We start from the raw sequence: 11864 nt of genomic DNA on the forward strand, positions 1-11864 counted from the left end.
AGCAAATTCCAGGAAGCTCCTGACATCTTTCAACGTGCATGGTGTAGGCCAGTTCTTGACAATCTCTACCTTTTCAGGATTAGGCTGGACTCCCTCAGCGCTGACAACATGACCAAGGTAGTGTACCTGAGGTTTAAGCAGATGACACTGAGGTTTTAATCTTCGGCCCATGCTTGATCAGGACGTGGAAGATGTCTGACAGATGACTTTGATGCACCTGGTAGGACTTAGAATACACGATGACATCATCCAGGTACAACAGAACACTAACAATTCAGATGACCCAGGCACCTTTCCATCAGACGCTGGAACATAGCAGGGGCATTTCATAGCCCAAATGGCATACTCTTAAACAATCCCATGGGCGGTCTTCTCTCGGTCCTCCATGGCCATAGGCACTTGCCAATATCCGCTGGTTAAGTCCAGAGGGCGGTGAGGGACTCTTCAATTCTGGGTAGAGGATAAGCGTCCTTATGTGCAACATTGTTCAACTTTCTGTAGTCAACACAAAAGCGGATAGTTCTGTCTTTTTTCTTGACCAGAACAAGGGGCGCCACCCAGGGACTCTGACTTTCTTGAATGATGTCCGCCTCTTTCATATCGGCCAACATCTTCTTGACAGTCTTATACATGCCTGGCACGACTGGACGGTGTCTTTCTTTAATAGGTGGGCTGTCGCCGGTGAGGTTTCTGTGTTGGATCATATAGGTACGTCCAATGTCTGTAGGGTGTTTACTAAAAGCCTCGTGGTACCTTTTGGCGACGTTGACGACTACCTTGACTTGATCCTTTGGGGTAGTATCATCTCCTACGTGGAGTTGCCCCCACCAGGGCTAAGGAGTACTTGCACCGGATCCTTCAGCTACTTGGGCCGCACGCTGTCGGGCCACCTTGCGTTCTGTTAGGATGTCCCTTGACTCTAGAAGATACAACTGGGCAACTGAGGTGTACTTTGGTAACACAGTAGCAGCGTCAGTCAGATTGACTAACCGGACGGGGACTCTACCGTTGGTAACCGTGACAAGGCTTCTCGCAGCTCATAAAAGGAGATGGTCTTCCAGTTGCAAAGGCTCCAGCAGGGCTTGATAGTCCTTGTTCCTTACCCAAGGACGTGTACGGCACCAGAGGATGTTCTCTGAGTTGGGTTGTAGGGTCATTGGTCTGATGTCTTGGACTCGTACTCTGCAGATTTCACCTTGTTGGTTGGCAAACTCCTGCTCCTCCTGTAGAACTTTCAAGTGGTGCTGCGCAAGCCCTCTGGCCTGAGGGAGACATGTATGGGAGAGAGGCATGCAAGTAATCTACAATTTCAGAGAAAGCTTTTCATGATAGTTATCCCCAGTATAAACTCAGCAGACCCTTTATCAGACACATTAGTTACAATCACTCCCTGCCCACTTTAGTACATGCTCTCTCAACTGGATGGTTGGCTCCCAATATCCATGGCTGGGTGTTGGTTTCCCGTTATCTGCCACTACTCTAAAATCAACATAATCGGATTCACACAATAAAATGTCATTCCAGTGCGTATAGAAAACATTTGTAGGTATAGTAGACACTTGCGACCCTGTATCTATCAGCGCCTCCAACTGTACACCTTCTACAATAATCTTTACAAAGGGACAGGAGACGTCAAAGTGGGAGTCCTGACTTAGGTTGTTCGGGGTTTGGACCTGGTGACCGTTTTCCTGAGGGTCGGCCCACGACCTCAGGAGAAATCCGTTTAAATCCCAACACTACATTTTCCAATGTCCCGGTTTATTGCAATAGGTACAAAAGGGTCTTTGAGTCCCCGAGGGCCAATTAGGTGGATGATTGGGGGTTAAAATTGCGGGGAGCAGGAGTAGGTTTCCTAGGCATGGATGGTTCACGGTCAGGTGGAATGGCCCGGGTGACAAGCTCCATCACCACCTTGTTCATTGTCCTGCTTAACACTCTGTAATTCTGAGGCTGTAGTAACCGGCAAGTTAGGTGGCATTGGGGCGGGGGCCAGTGATGGTGGTGGTATGGGCTTAACTACTGCACCTAGTGGCTCTGGGACAGGTGTGCAAACTTCCTCCGACTCAGTCCCAGACTGACTTGAATAGCCAGTCTCTTAAAAGCAGGGAAGGACAGACTGGAGTTTTGGACCGCTAACATTCTCAGATGGGTTTTGGACCGCTAACATTCTCAGCTGGGCTTTGTCCTTATTATGAGTTATGACTTATTATGCGCCTCATCGATAAATCTATCCATCAATACCTTGTTGCCCTGCTCGGGAGTTATGCCATCTAGTTTTTGGACAGTCTCTAGGGCATTCAGTAGGGCTACGGCATAAGCTCTTAAAGTCTCACCTGGCTTTTGTCACCTTTCATACAGTCAAATGTACCTCTGATGGAGAATGTGACTCAAATACCTGGCAGAGTCCTTCAAAGATCTGCTCTACAGTTGCCCTCTCGGAGGCTGGCCAGGTGCGGACTACTTCTAGTTCTGGTCCCTGGAGTTGTCCTGTGAGCAATTGCACCTATTGGTTAGGAGAGAAAGAATAAAAGACAAACAAACTCTGGATCTTCTCCTTGAATCCCTAAGGGGTCTCCATTGTAGGTAGGGAGGACAGGATTCCCCAGGAAAACCGATGCTGACGCTGGAACACCCAGGTTGTTGATGTGGACTGCAGGCAGGACTGGCAGCATTCCAGCCGCTGAGGCAACAGCTGATCCCGCTGCTGGAGATGAATTGGCACTGTCCTCTGGTTGATTTGGAGGGCTGGGTGATGACATCTTGCAGACTTTAAGTGCGCTTTCACTTGGAGATAATTTGAGTGCACTGTCGCTTTAAAATGCTTGTCGATATGCTGCAGCGACTCAGTCTTGACTGACTGGAACCCCCTCAATGGCGCTCCCCCACTATGTGGCAAGCACCCAATAACACTACTGGGCACTAGGGGGTTAATGTGACCCCACCGGTACTGGAGACTTGCTGAGGGAGTTCGTTGGTTTATGCAGAGTCTGCGCTGCAGTGGGTGCTTGATTATAAACTGCAGAGACGGACGCAGCGGCCGGAACCTCCAATATGGCTGTACCCAGGGAACTTCCTGTTTTTAGCCTGTCGGGAAAGTCTTCCCCTGTGCAACACAGGGCAGATCCTTAGCTCCTCCTTGCAACACTGAAGGGCCATCACCGCTGGGCTCGCGCGTGCGGGTAGCCCCAGACCAGATTGACTCTTTCACACCCGTAAATGGTGCACAACCGTAGTTCTGTTCGTGACGCCAAAAAGTTGTGGCGTGCTGGGGTGCAATGTAGGGCAGATGTTGTATCCCTGGGGGCAGATGTTATTAACCCCTTCTTGTCGTGATGCCAGAGCGTGGTTTAGCTAGGCACGGAAGCAATGAAGACACCGATGCCAAGTTACAGACAACGGTACCTTTACTGAGGGTAGACAGGTGATACAGTCTATGCAGTACAGCCAATATCCCAAGGAGGTGACCAGTGACACAGGGGGACATCGCAGGCTTGTTGGGACTTGCAGTATGCAGAGACACTTTAGTGCAGGCCACGGTGACTATATTGAAGACTTGACTGACTTGACCATTGACATGAAGATGACTGAGCTTACTTTAGCTGACTTGTGGTTGCAGATTTTTGGCTTGAGGCCTCCAATGCTCCGGACACACTCTGAGACGACTGTACTGGACCTCAGCAGGAGCAAGAATGCTGGAAGAGAGAGATTGTAGCCCCTCCCCTGGTTATATAGGGGGTCTGTGCAAGGAGCCCATAGGTCACTTGGGGGGTCACCTGGTCACTAGTGCCTTCTGGGTGGCAATCACATGGTAACAGCTATTAAAGAAACAGTACATTTTATTATACAACCATATGTGCATTATGGTGATACTATAAGGGGGACCATGGGGACATGCAGGGACTCTGCCTGACAGGGCAGAAGGAAACTATGGGGCCACACCATCCTGTACTGGGACACCACATATGTATGAGTCTTGCCCTTTAAGAATATTTTTGGATTTCTGTGTTCTCCTCTGGCTGCTTACATTTCAGCTATAATGGAATGGTCCGGCGCCGATCCTGGATTACGTCCTATAAATGAGATTATCTTCAATGCAAAACACTCACTGAAATCTTGTTAAATCTGGCTGAGGAAAAACAAGCCGCGGTATATAAATCCCCCATGGTCTGAGGATTGAGATCTGGTGCAAAGCAGAACAAGTCTCTGTGTAATCCCCGGGATTAGGAGTAATCTGCTGCGTGTTCTGACGCAGAAGAAAAAAAAACCTATAAAAACCTGAGAGCGCTCTCTCCATCTGAACTGATTTTAAGGAAGCACTCCCCATCACTAGTCCTACAGCACCTCCTGCTTCATTCCAGCACAGCTGCATCCATGTATACATTCTGACTGTAGCTGGGTCATGTGAGCACCAGTCTGCCCCACAGAAAATCGCAGTGCTTAAAGGGGTACTCCGCCCCATTGGATAGAGGATAAAGTGTTTGATCTCGGCTGCGGCATCCTAGACAGCCGGTGAAGAGAGCAAACTTAATGTCGAATGACTGGTGATACGGGGCGGAGGCTCGTGATGTCACGGCCATGTCCCCTCAATGTAAGTCTATGGGAGGGGGCATCACGCCCCCTCCCATAGACTTACATTGAGGGGTCATGGCCATCACGTTACGAGCCTCCGGCGCTGTACCTGACGCACTAACCGAATGCCGGGTGCAGCAGGGAGATCATGGGGGTCCTCAGCAGCGGGACCCCAGCGATCAGACATCTTATATTAAGATGTCTTGGGGCAGAGTACCCCTTTAAAAGTAGTCCAGTATTTTAAAAAAATATAAAAAATTAAGTATCCACAGCACAAAATAGCAGCTGACATGAACGCTGTATCTCCGGCTCTCCCACAGAGAGGGGCGTGTGGACTACCGTTTCGTGGTTGACACTTCATTCATGCAGAGAGCCGGGGCCCCAGCGTTGTTTTATACTGGATAACTCTTTTAATACATAAAGTTACATAGTTCTTAAAGGGGTTCTCCACTGCTAGACATTTTATCCCCTATCCAGATAAGATGTCTGATCGTGGGGGTCCAGCTGCTGGTGCCCCCCGCGTTCTCCCGGCGTTCTAAACAAACGTGGGGTTCCTGCGGCAGTGGCCCTAACATCACAGCCAAGCCCCTGCCATTCATGTCTATAGGAGGAGGCTTGTCAGCCGACACGCCCCCTCCCATAGACATGAATGGAGGGGGCGTGGCTGTGACATCATGATCATGGCTTCCATCTCTGAGCGTTCTGAACAAAATGTTCAGAACACTGGAGTACCGGAGTACCCCTTTAAGGTTAAAAAAAAAATAAAAACTCCATCAAGTCCAACCTATATCCCTACTGTGTTGATCCAGAAGAAGGCATAAAAAACATCATGAGGCTGATGCCAATTGCCCCACGAGAGGAAAAATTACTTCCCGACTCTGAATATGGCATCAGAATAAATCCCTGGATGAACGTTCTGTCCATATAAATCTAGTATCTATAAACCTGTAATGTTGTTGTTGTCCAAAAATGCATCCAGACCCTTTAGACTCTTTTACAGGGTTCCCCATGACACCACCTCAGGCAGAGAATTCCACAGTCTCACTGCTCTTACAGTAAAGAACCCCCGTCTGTGCTGGTGTAGAAACCTTCTTTCCTCTAGATGTAGAGGATGCCCCCTTGTAATAGATACAGTCCGGGGTATAAATAGATCATGGGAGAGATCTCTGTACGGCCCCCTGATATATTTATACATAGTTATTAGGTATCCTCTAAGCCTTCTTTTTTCTAAACTAAATAATCCTAATTCTGATAATCTTTCTGGGTACTGTAGCCCTCCCATTCACCGTATTACTCTGGTTGCCCATCTTCGACCCCTCTCCAGCTCCACTATATCTTTCTTGTACACTGGTGCCCAGTACTGTACACAGTATTCTATGTGTGATCTGACCAGTACTGTACACAGTATTCCATGTGTGGTCTGACTAGTGATTTGTACAGCGGTAGAAATATTTCCTTGTCATGGGCATCTTTTCCCCTATTGATGCACCCCATGATTTTATTTGCCCATGCCACTAGTGTGTTGACACACTATACACTGAGAACAGCTCACTATTGTGTTATCTGCCATCCACAGTGCACTGTCCATTATGGTGTTATCTGCTATCCACAGTGCACTGTCCATTATGGTGTTATCTGCTATCCACAGTGCACTGTTCACTATTGTTATCTACTATACACAGTGCACTGCCCTTTATGATGTTATCTGCAATACACAATGCACTTTCCTCTAGTGTGTTAACTACTATAGACAGTGTATTGTCCTCTATTGTGTTATCTACTATACACAGTGCACTGTCCTCTAGTGTGTTATCTACCATAAACAATGCACTGTCCTTTATGGTGTTATCTACTATACACAGTGCACTGTCCTTTATGGTGTTCTCTACTATACACAGTGCACTGTCCTTTATGGTGTTCTCTACTATACACAGTGCACTTTCCTTTATGCTGTTATCTACTATACACAGTGCACTGTCCTCTTTTCTGCAATCCACTATACACAGTGCACTGTCCTTCATGGTGTTATCTACTATAAACAGTGCACTGTCTTTTATTGTGTTAACCACTTTACAGAGCTTAGCATCATCTGCAAAGACGGACACTTTACTATACAATCCCTCTACAAGGTCATTAATAAATATATTAAAAATAGGACTCAGTGCTGCCCCCTGTGGTCTCCAGAAGTAACAGTCACCCAGATTATGAACCATTAATAACCTCCCCTATGTTTCCCACCCACATTCTCCCCCAGCCCAATCCTTCTCATTTTATGTACCAATCTTTTATATGGCACCGTATCAAATGCTTTGGAGAAATAAAGATATATATATATATGTATCAGAGGAAGTGGTCAGTCCTGGGTCAGCTGACTTCCTGGCCGTCCATAATGTAAAATGGGATCCATCACAGTAGGACAGTAGTAGATGGGCTGGCCCTTTAAGAGTCATGAATTAAAATGGATATTTTGTGGGCCGCGGCCTTTATTAAGAGCCGGTATTAAAGGTGCGGGATTTACCAGATGAAGAATTAGTGTGGGGGGGGATAATGTGACGGCTCGCACAGACATTACTAAGCGATATTAGAGCCGTCCACATCACTATAGGACGGTAATAATGATTAGAGATGGGACTCGTGAGGGAACGGGAAATTTGGGACAGAACATCATCCGATCTGTAGAGAATATGGTTCCTATCGCTTTATGGACATTTTATCTCGTTTTACCCGGACTGAGCAGGGCCGGAGATCCCGAAAGAGGAAACAAGACGCAGGACGCCATAATTCCCATCACTCCCAGCTCCTCAGGTAAGGAGTTATATCTGGGCTGCTTAAATCTACAGAATTTGTTCTCTACCTGAAAATGTCTAAAAAAAAAAAAAAAAAGTAGGAAAAAAAGTTAAAAACTTAATATTGAGGGATAAGGGAGGTGGGTAACAGAAATCTATTTGTGATTATAATATTGATATTAAAACTATTAATGAAATTTGTAATTTTGAAAAAAAAACTTTTTTTATTATTTTAATGTTATTTTTTTTTAACAAATTCTGAAATTTTTTAAAATAGTTTTATTCTTTTATGAATATATTTTCAAAAATTATTATTATTTTTTTAAACACTAATAATGATTGCATTAGATAAGGCCCTGATCACATAAGCAATTTTGTAGTTACATGAAGGTGCTGGTGTTTTGGGGATTAAGGCTGTGTCCTCCCCACGGCATATATTTTCCCATCATATTAACCTGTGCAGGGAAGGTCCACACGGAATTTCTCAGGGTGGACATTCCACCCCCCCAGACATATTTGGTACGGTGTGTGGTGTATGGTCTGAGCACTGACAGGCTCGCCATCTACCCCTTTATCCTCTTCAGAAGTGCTGGCAGCATTCAAAGACAACCTCTGGCTATGACACTAAGCACGTGCACTCAACTTCTTTGCTTGACCATGGAAAGACCTGTTCTGAGTGGAACTGCTGTAAAGTCTTACACACCATGCTTCAGCTTAGTTTCAGGGGCATGGCAATCTTCTTAAAGCAACAGTTCTTTTAAAGGGATACTCCACTGCCCCAGCCTTCGTAACATTTTGTGCAGGAGGGGAGGTTGTGATGTTCCGTCCCCTCAATGCAAGTCTATAGGAGGGGGCGTGGCTGACACCACGCCACCTCCCATAGACCTGCATTGAGGGGGAATGGCCATGACATCACGAACCCCAGCAGCCCGCACCTAGTGTTCGGAATTTTTTTTTCCAAACGTTGAGGCCATGGAGTACCCCTTTAAGATCCTCAGAGAGTCCTTTTCCATGAGATCCATGTTGAACTTTCAGTGACCAGTATTAGAGAGTGAGAGAGCAATAACAACATTTAAGACACCTGCTCCACAGTAACATCCGAGACCTTGTAACACTAATAAGTTTTAGGACACCAGGGAGGAAAAATGGATAATTAGGCCCGATTTGGACATTTCCACTTGGGGGTGTACTCACTTTTGTTACCAAGGTTTAGACATTAATGGCTGTGTATAGAGTAATTTTGAGAGGACACAACAGTAAAGGGGTACTCCACTGGAAAACTTTATTTTTTTTAAAAGAACTGGTGCCAAAAAGTTAAACAGATTTGTAAATTACTTCTATTTAAAAATCTTAACCCTTCCAGTACTTAACTGCTGTATGCTGCACAAGAAGTTCTTTTCTTTAATTTCCTTTCTGTCTGACCACAGTGCTCTCTAATGACACCTCTGTCCAGGTCAGGGACTGTCGGGAGCAGGAGTGGTTTGCTATGGGGATTTGCTCCTACTCTGGACAGTTCCTGACACGGACAGAGGTGTCAGCAGAGAGCACTGTGGTCAGCAAAGAAAATTCTAAAAGAAAAGAACTTCCTGTGGATCATACAGCAGCTGATAAGTACTGGAAGGATTAAGATTTTTAAATAGAAGTGATTTACAAATCTGTTTGACTTTCTGGCCCCAGTTCATAAAAAAAAAAAAGTTTTCCAGTGGAGTACCCCTTTAAATATTGTTATACAAGCTGTGCTCTCACTACTGTACATTGTAGCAAAGGGTCATTTCTTCATTTTTGTCACATTAAAATACTGAGTGTGAACCCAGCCTTAGACGACTTCCCTGCCATGTTTGTAGAATACAGATAAACTGGTTGACGGCTCCTATTTCCATTGTGTTCTAGGCGCAGCGCGGTGTCCTGCACTCTCAGCGCCATCTGGTGGATCTTTTCACGTGTTTGCAGCGGCAGAACGTTCTTTGGGCTCCGTAGCTTTATTCAGCTGCCAAGATGGATTCCAGTTACTGGGACATTATAAGCTGAAGTGTCAGAAGAAAGGGGACGGCCTCCAGTGGAGTCACCAGGAACCCCAATGTCAGGGTAAGGAGGAGAACGAGTTATATACGACTAAAAAAAAAAAAAAAAAAAAAAAAAGAAAGATAAAATATGAAGAAAACCACAGCTGTTTTAAAGGGGTACTCCGGTGGAAAACATTTTTTTTAAATCAACTGGTGCCAGAAAGTTAAAACAGATTTGTAAATGACTTCTATTAAAAAATCTTTACCCTTCCAGTACTTCTTAGCAGCTGTATACCACAGAAGAAATGCTTTTCTTCTTGAATTTCTTTTCTGTCTGTCCACAGTGCTCTCTGCTGACACCTCTGTCCGTGTCAGGAACTGTCCAGAGCAGGAGAAAATCCTCATAGCAAACCTATGCTGCTCTGGACAGTTCCTGACACGGACAGAGGGGTCAGCAGAGAGCACTGTGGACAAGACAAAAAAGAAATTCAAAAAGCAAAGAATTTCCTCTGTAGCATACAGCTGCTAATAAGTATTGAAAGGATTAATATTTTTTAATAGAAGTCATTAACAAATCTGTTTATCTTTCTGGCACCAGTTGATTTAAAAAAACAAAAAATAAGTTTTCCACCGGAGTACCCCTTTAAAGAAAAAAAGCACCACTTCTGTCCACCGGTTGTGTGCGGTATTACACCTCAGCCTCCCAACTTAAAAAGATTTAGCGAAAATCAGCTACTTTTTCCCCCCAAAACAGCGCCACACCTGTCCTCAGGTTGTTGGCGGTATTACAACTCAGTTTCATTTATGGAACTGAGCTGCAATAACACACACAGCCTGAGGACAAGAGTGGCGCTGTTTATGAAAGAGCATTTTTTCTTCTTCTCCCCAACCAGCATTCATGACCTGTTTTCTCCTCCTAGCGATCTCGCTGACGTCCCATAAAGGTTTCCGTCTGGCGGTCATCATCTCCTTGGTCAGCTGCTTCATCATCATCACAATGTTTGTCGCCTTCACCGTTTGTTGTGTACGCGAGAAACTTCTCCAAGGGGAGACGGCTGCGGCGGTGGGTGGCAGGTGAGTGGTGCCCAATTTTATATACATCCTCTTTATAACCCTCAGAAACTAAAAAGAAATCCTAATTAATGGTGACAACCACTTTTCTTTACCGCCCCCGCATAAGCATCACTATTTGATTGTACAGTTATTCTTAAAGGGCAACTCCAACTCCTAGAATTTCCAATCCAGGTATTAAAGATGGCCAGCAATAGCATAGAAGTCAGTGGCGTACCTACCAAGTACCTACCATCAAGGTCCATGACTGCTATTGGGTCCAGGGGACAGAGGGGCCAAGTCCAAAACAAAATACATACACTTAAAAAATAAATAAAGGGGTACTCCGGTGCTTAGACATCTTATCCCCTATCCAAAGGATAGGGGATGTCAGATAGCCGGGGTCCCGCTGCTGGGGACCCCCGGGATCTACTATGCAGCACCCATCTTTAGCGGCTTCCGGAACCGTTGGAGGTCCTTAGGCTGACTCCATCTTGACCACGAGGACGGAGCATAGTAACGTCACGGCTCTGCCCCCTCAATGCAAGTCTATTGTAATGGTATGACAGCTGTCACGCCCCCTCCCATAGGCTTGCATTGAGGGGGCGGAGAGTGACGTCACATGGGCACGGAGCCGTGAAGTCACTGTGCTCCATCCCCCTGACTGATTCTAACGGGGTGCAGCGTGGAAGATTACAGGGGTCCCCAGCGGGGGGACCCCCGCGATCAGGCATGGTAACCCCTTCTTTGGATAGGGGATAAGATGTCTTAGCACCGGAGTACCCCTTTAAACAACACAATGTAACTCCAAGTCAATGACACTTCTGTGAAATCACACTGTCCACTCAGGAAGAACACTGACAATCAATTTCACATGCTGTTGTGCAAATGGAACAGACAACAGGTGGAAATTAAAGGCAATTAGCAAGATATTCCAATAAAGGAGTGGTTCTGCAGGTGGTGACCACAGACCACTTCTCAGTTCTGATGCTTCCTGTCCTGGCTGATGTTTTGGTCACTTTTGAATGCTGGTGGTGCTTTCACTCTAGTGGTAGCATGAGACGGAGTCTACAACCCACACAAGTGGCTCAGGTAGTGCAGCTCATCCAGGATGGCACATCAATGTGAGCTGTGGCAAGAAGGTTTGCTGTGTCTGTCAGCATTGTGTCCAGAGGATGGAGGCGCTACCAGGAGACAGGCCAGTACATCAGGAGACATGGAGGAGGCCAACAACCCAGCAGCAGGACCGCTACCTCTGCCTTTGTGCAAGGAGGAGCAGGAGGAGCACTGCCATAGCCCTGCAAAATGACCTCCAGCAAACCACAAATGTGCATGTGTCCAGTCAGAAACAGACTCCATGAGGGTGGTATGAGAGCCCGACGTCCACAGGTGGGGGTTGTGCTTACAGTCTGACTACTTTTACAGAAAAAGGTGACACCAGCAAGACAACAGATGA

General features: G+C 46.1%; 1 protein-coding gene across 1 annotated transcript in view; it reads left to right on the forward strand.

Annotated features, from left to right (window-relative positions):
* The window catches only part of LOC130367518 (uncharacterized), a 32025-nt gene that overhangs the window by 18690 nt on the left and 1471 nt on the right, over nt 1–11864 (forward strand). The window contains exons 3-5 of the mRNA XM_056569939.1: nt 7307–7374; nt 9246–9440; nt 10279–10432. Of these exons, the coding sequence (XP_056425914.1) occupies nt 7307–7374; nt 9246–9440; nt 10279–10432 (417 nt within the window). The remainder of the gene's footprint in view (nt 1–7306; nt 7375–9245; nt 9441–10278; nt 10433–11864) is intronic.

The sequence above is a fragment of the Hyla sarda genome, chromosome 4, assembly GCF_029499605.1.
Source record: "Hyla sarda isolate aHylSar1 chromosome 4, aHylSar1.hap1, whole genome shotgun sequence".
NCBI lineage: Eukaryota > Metazoa > Chordata > Amphibia > Anura > Hylidae > Hyla > Hyla sarda.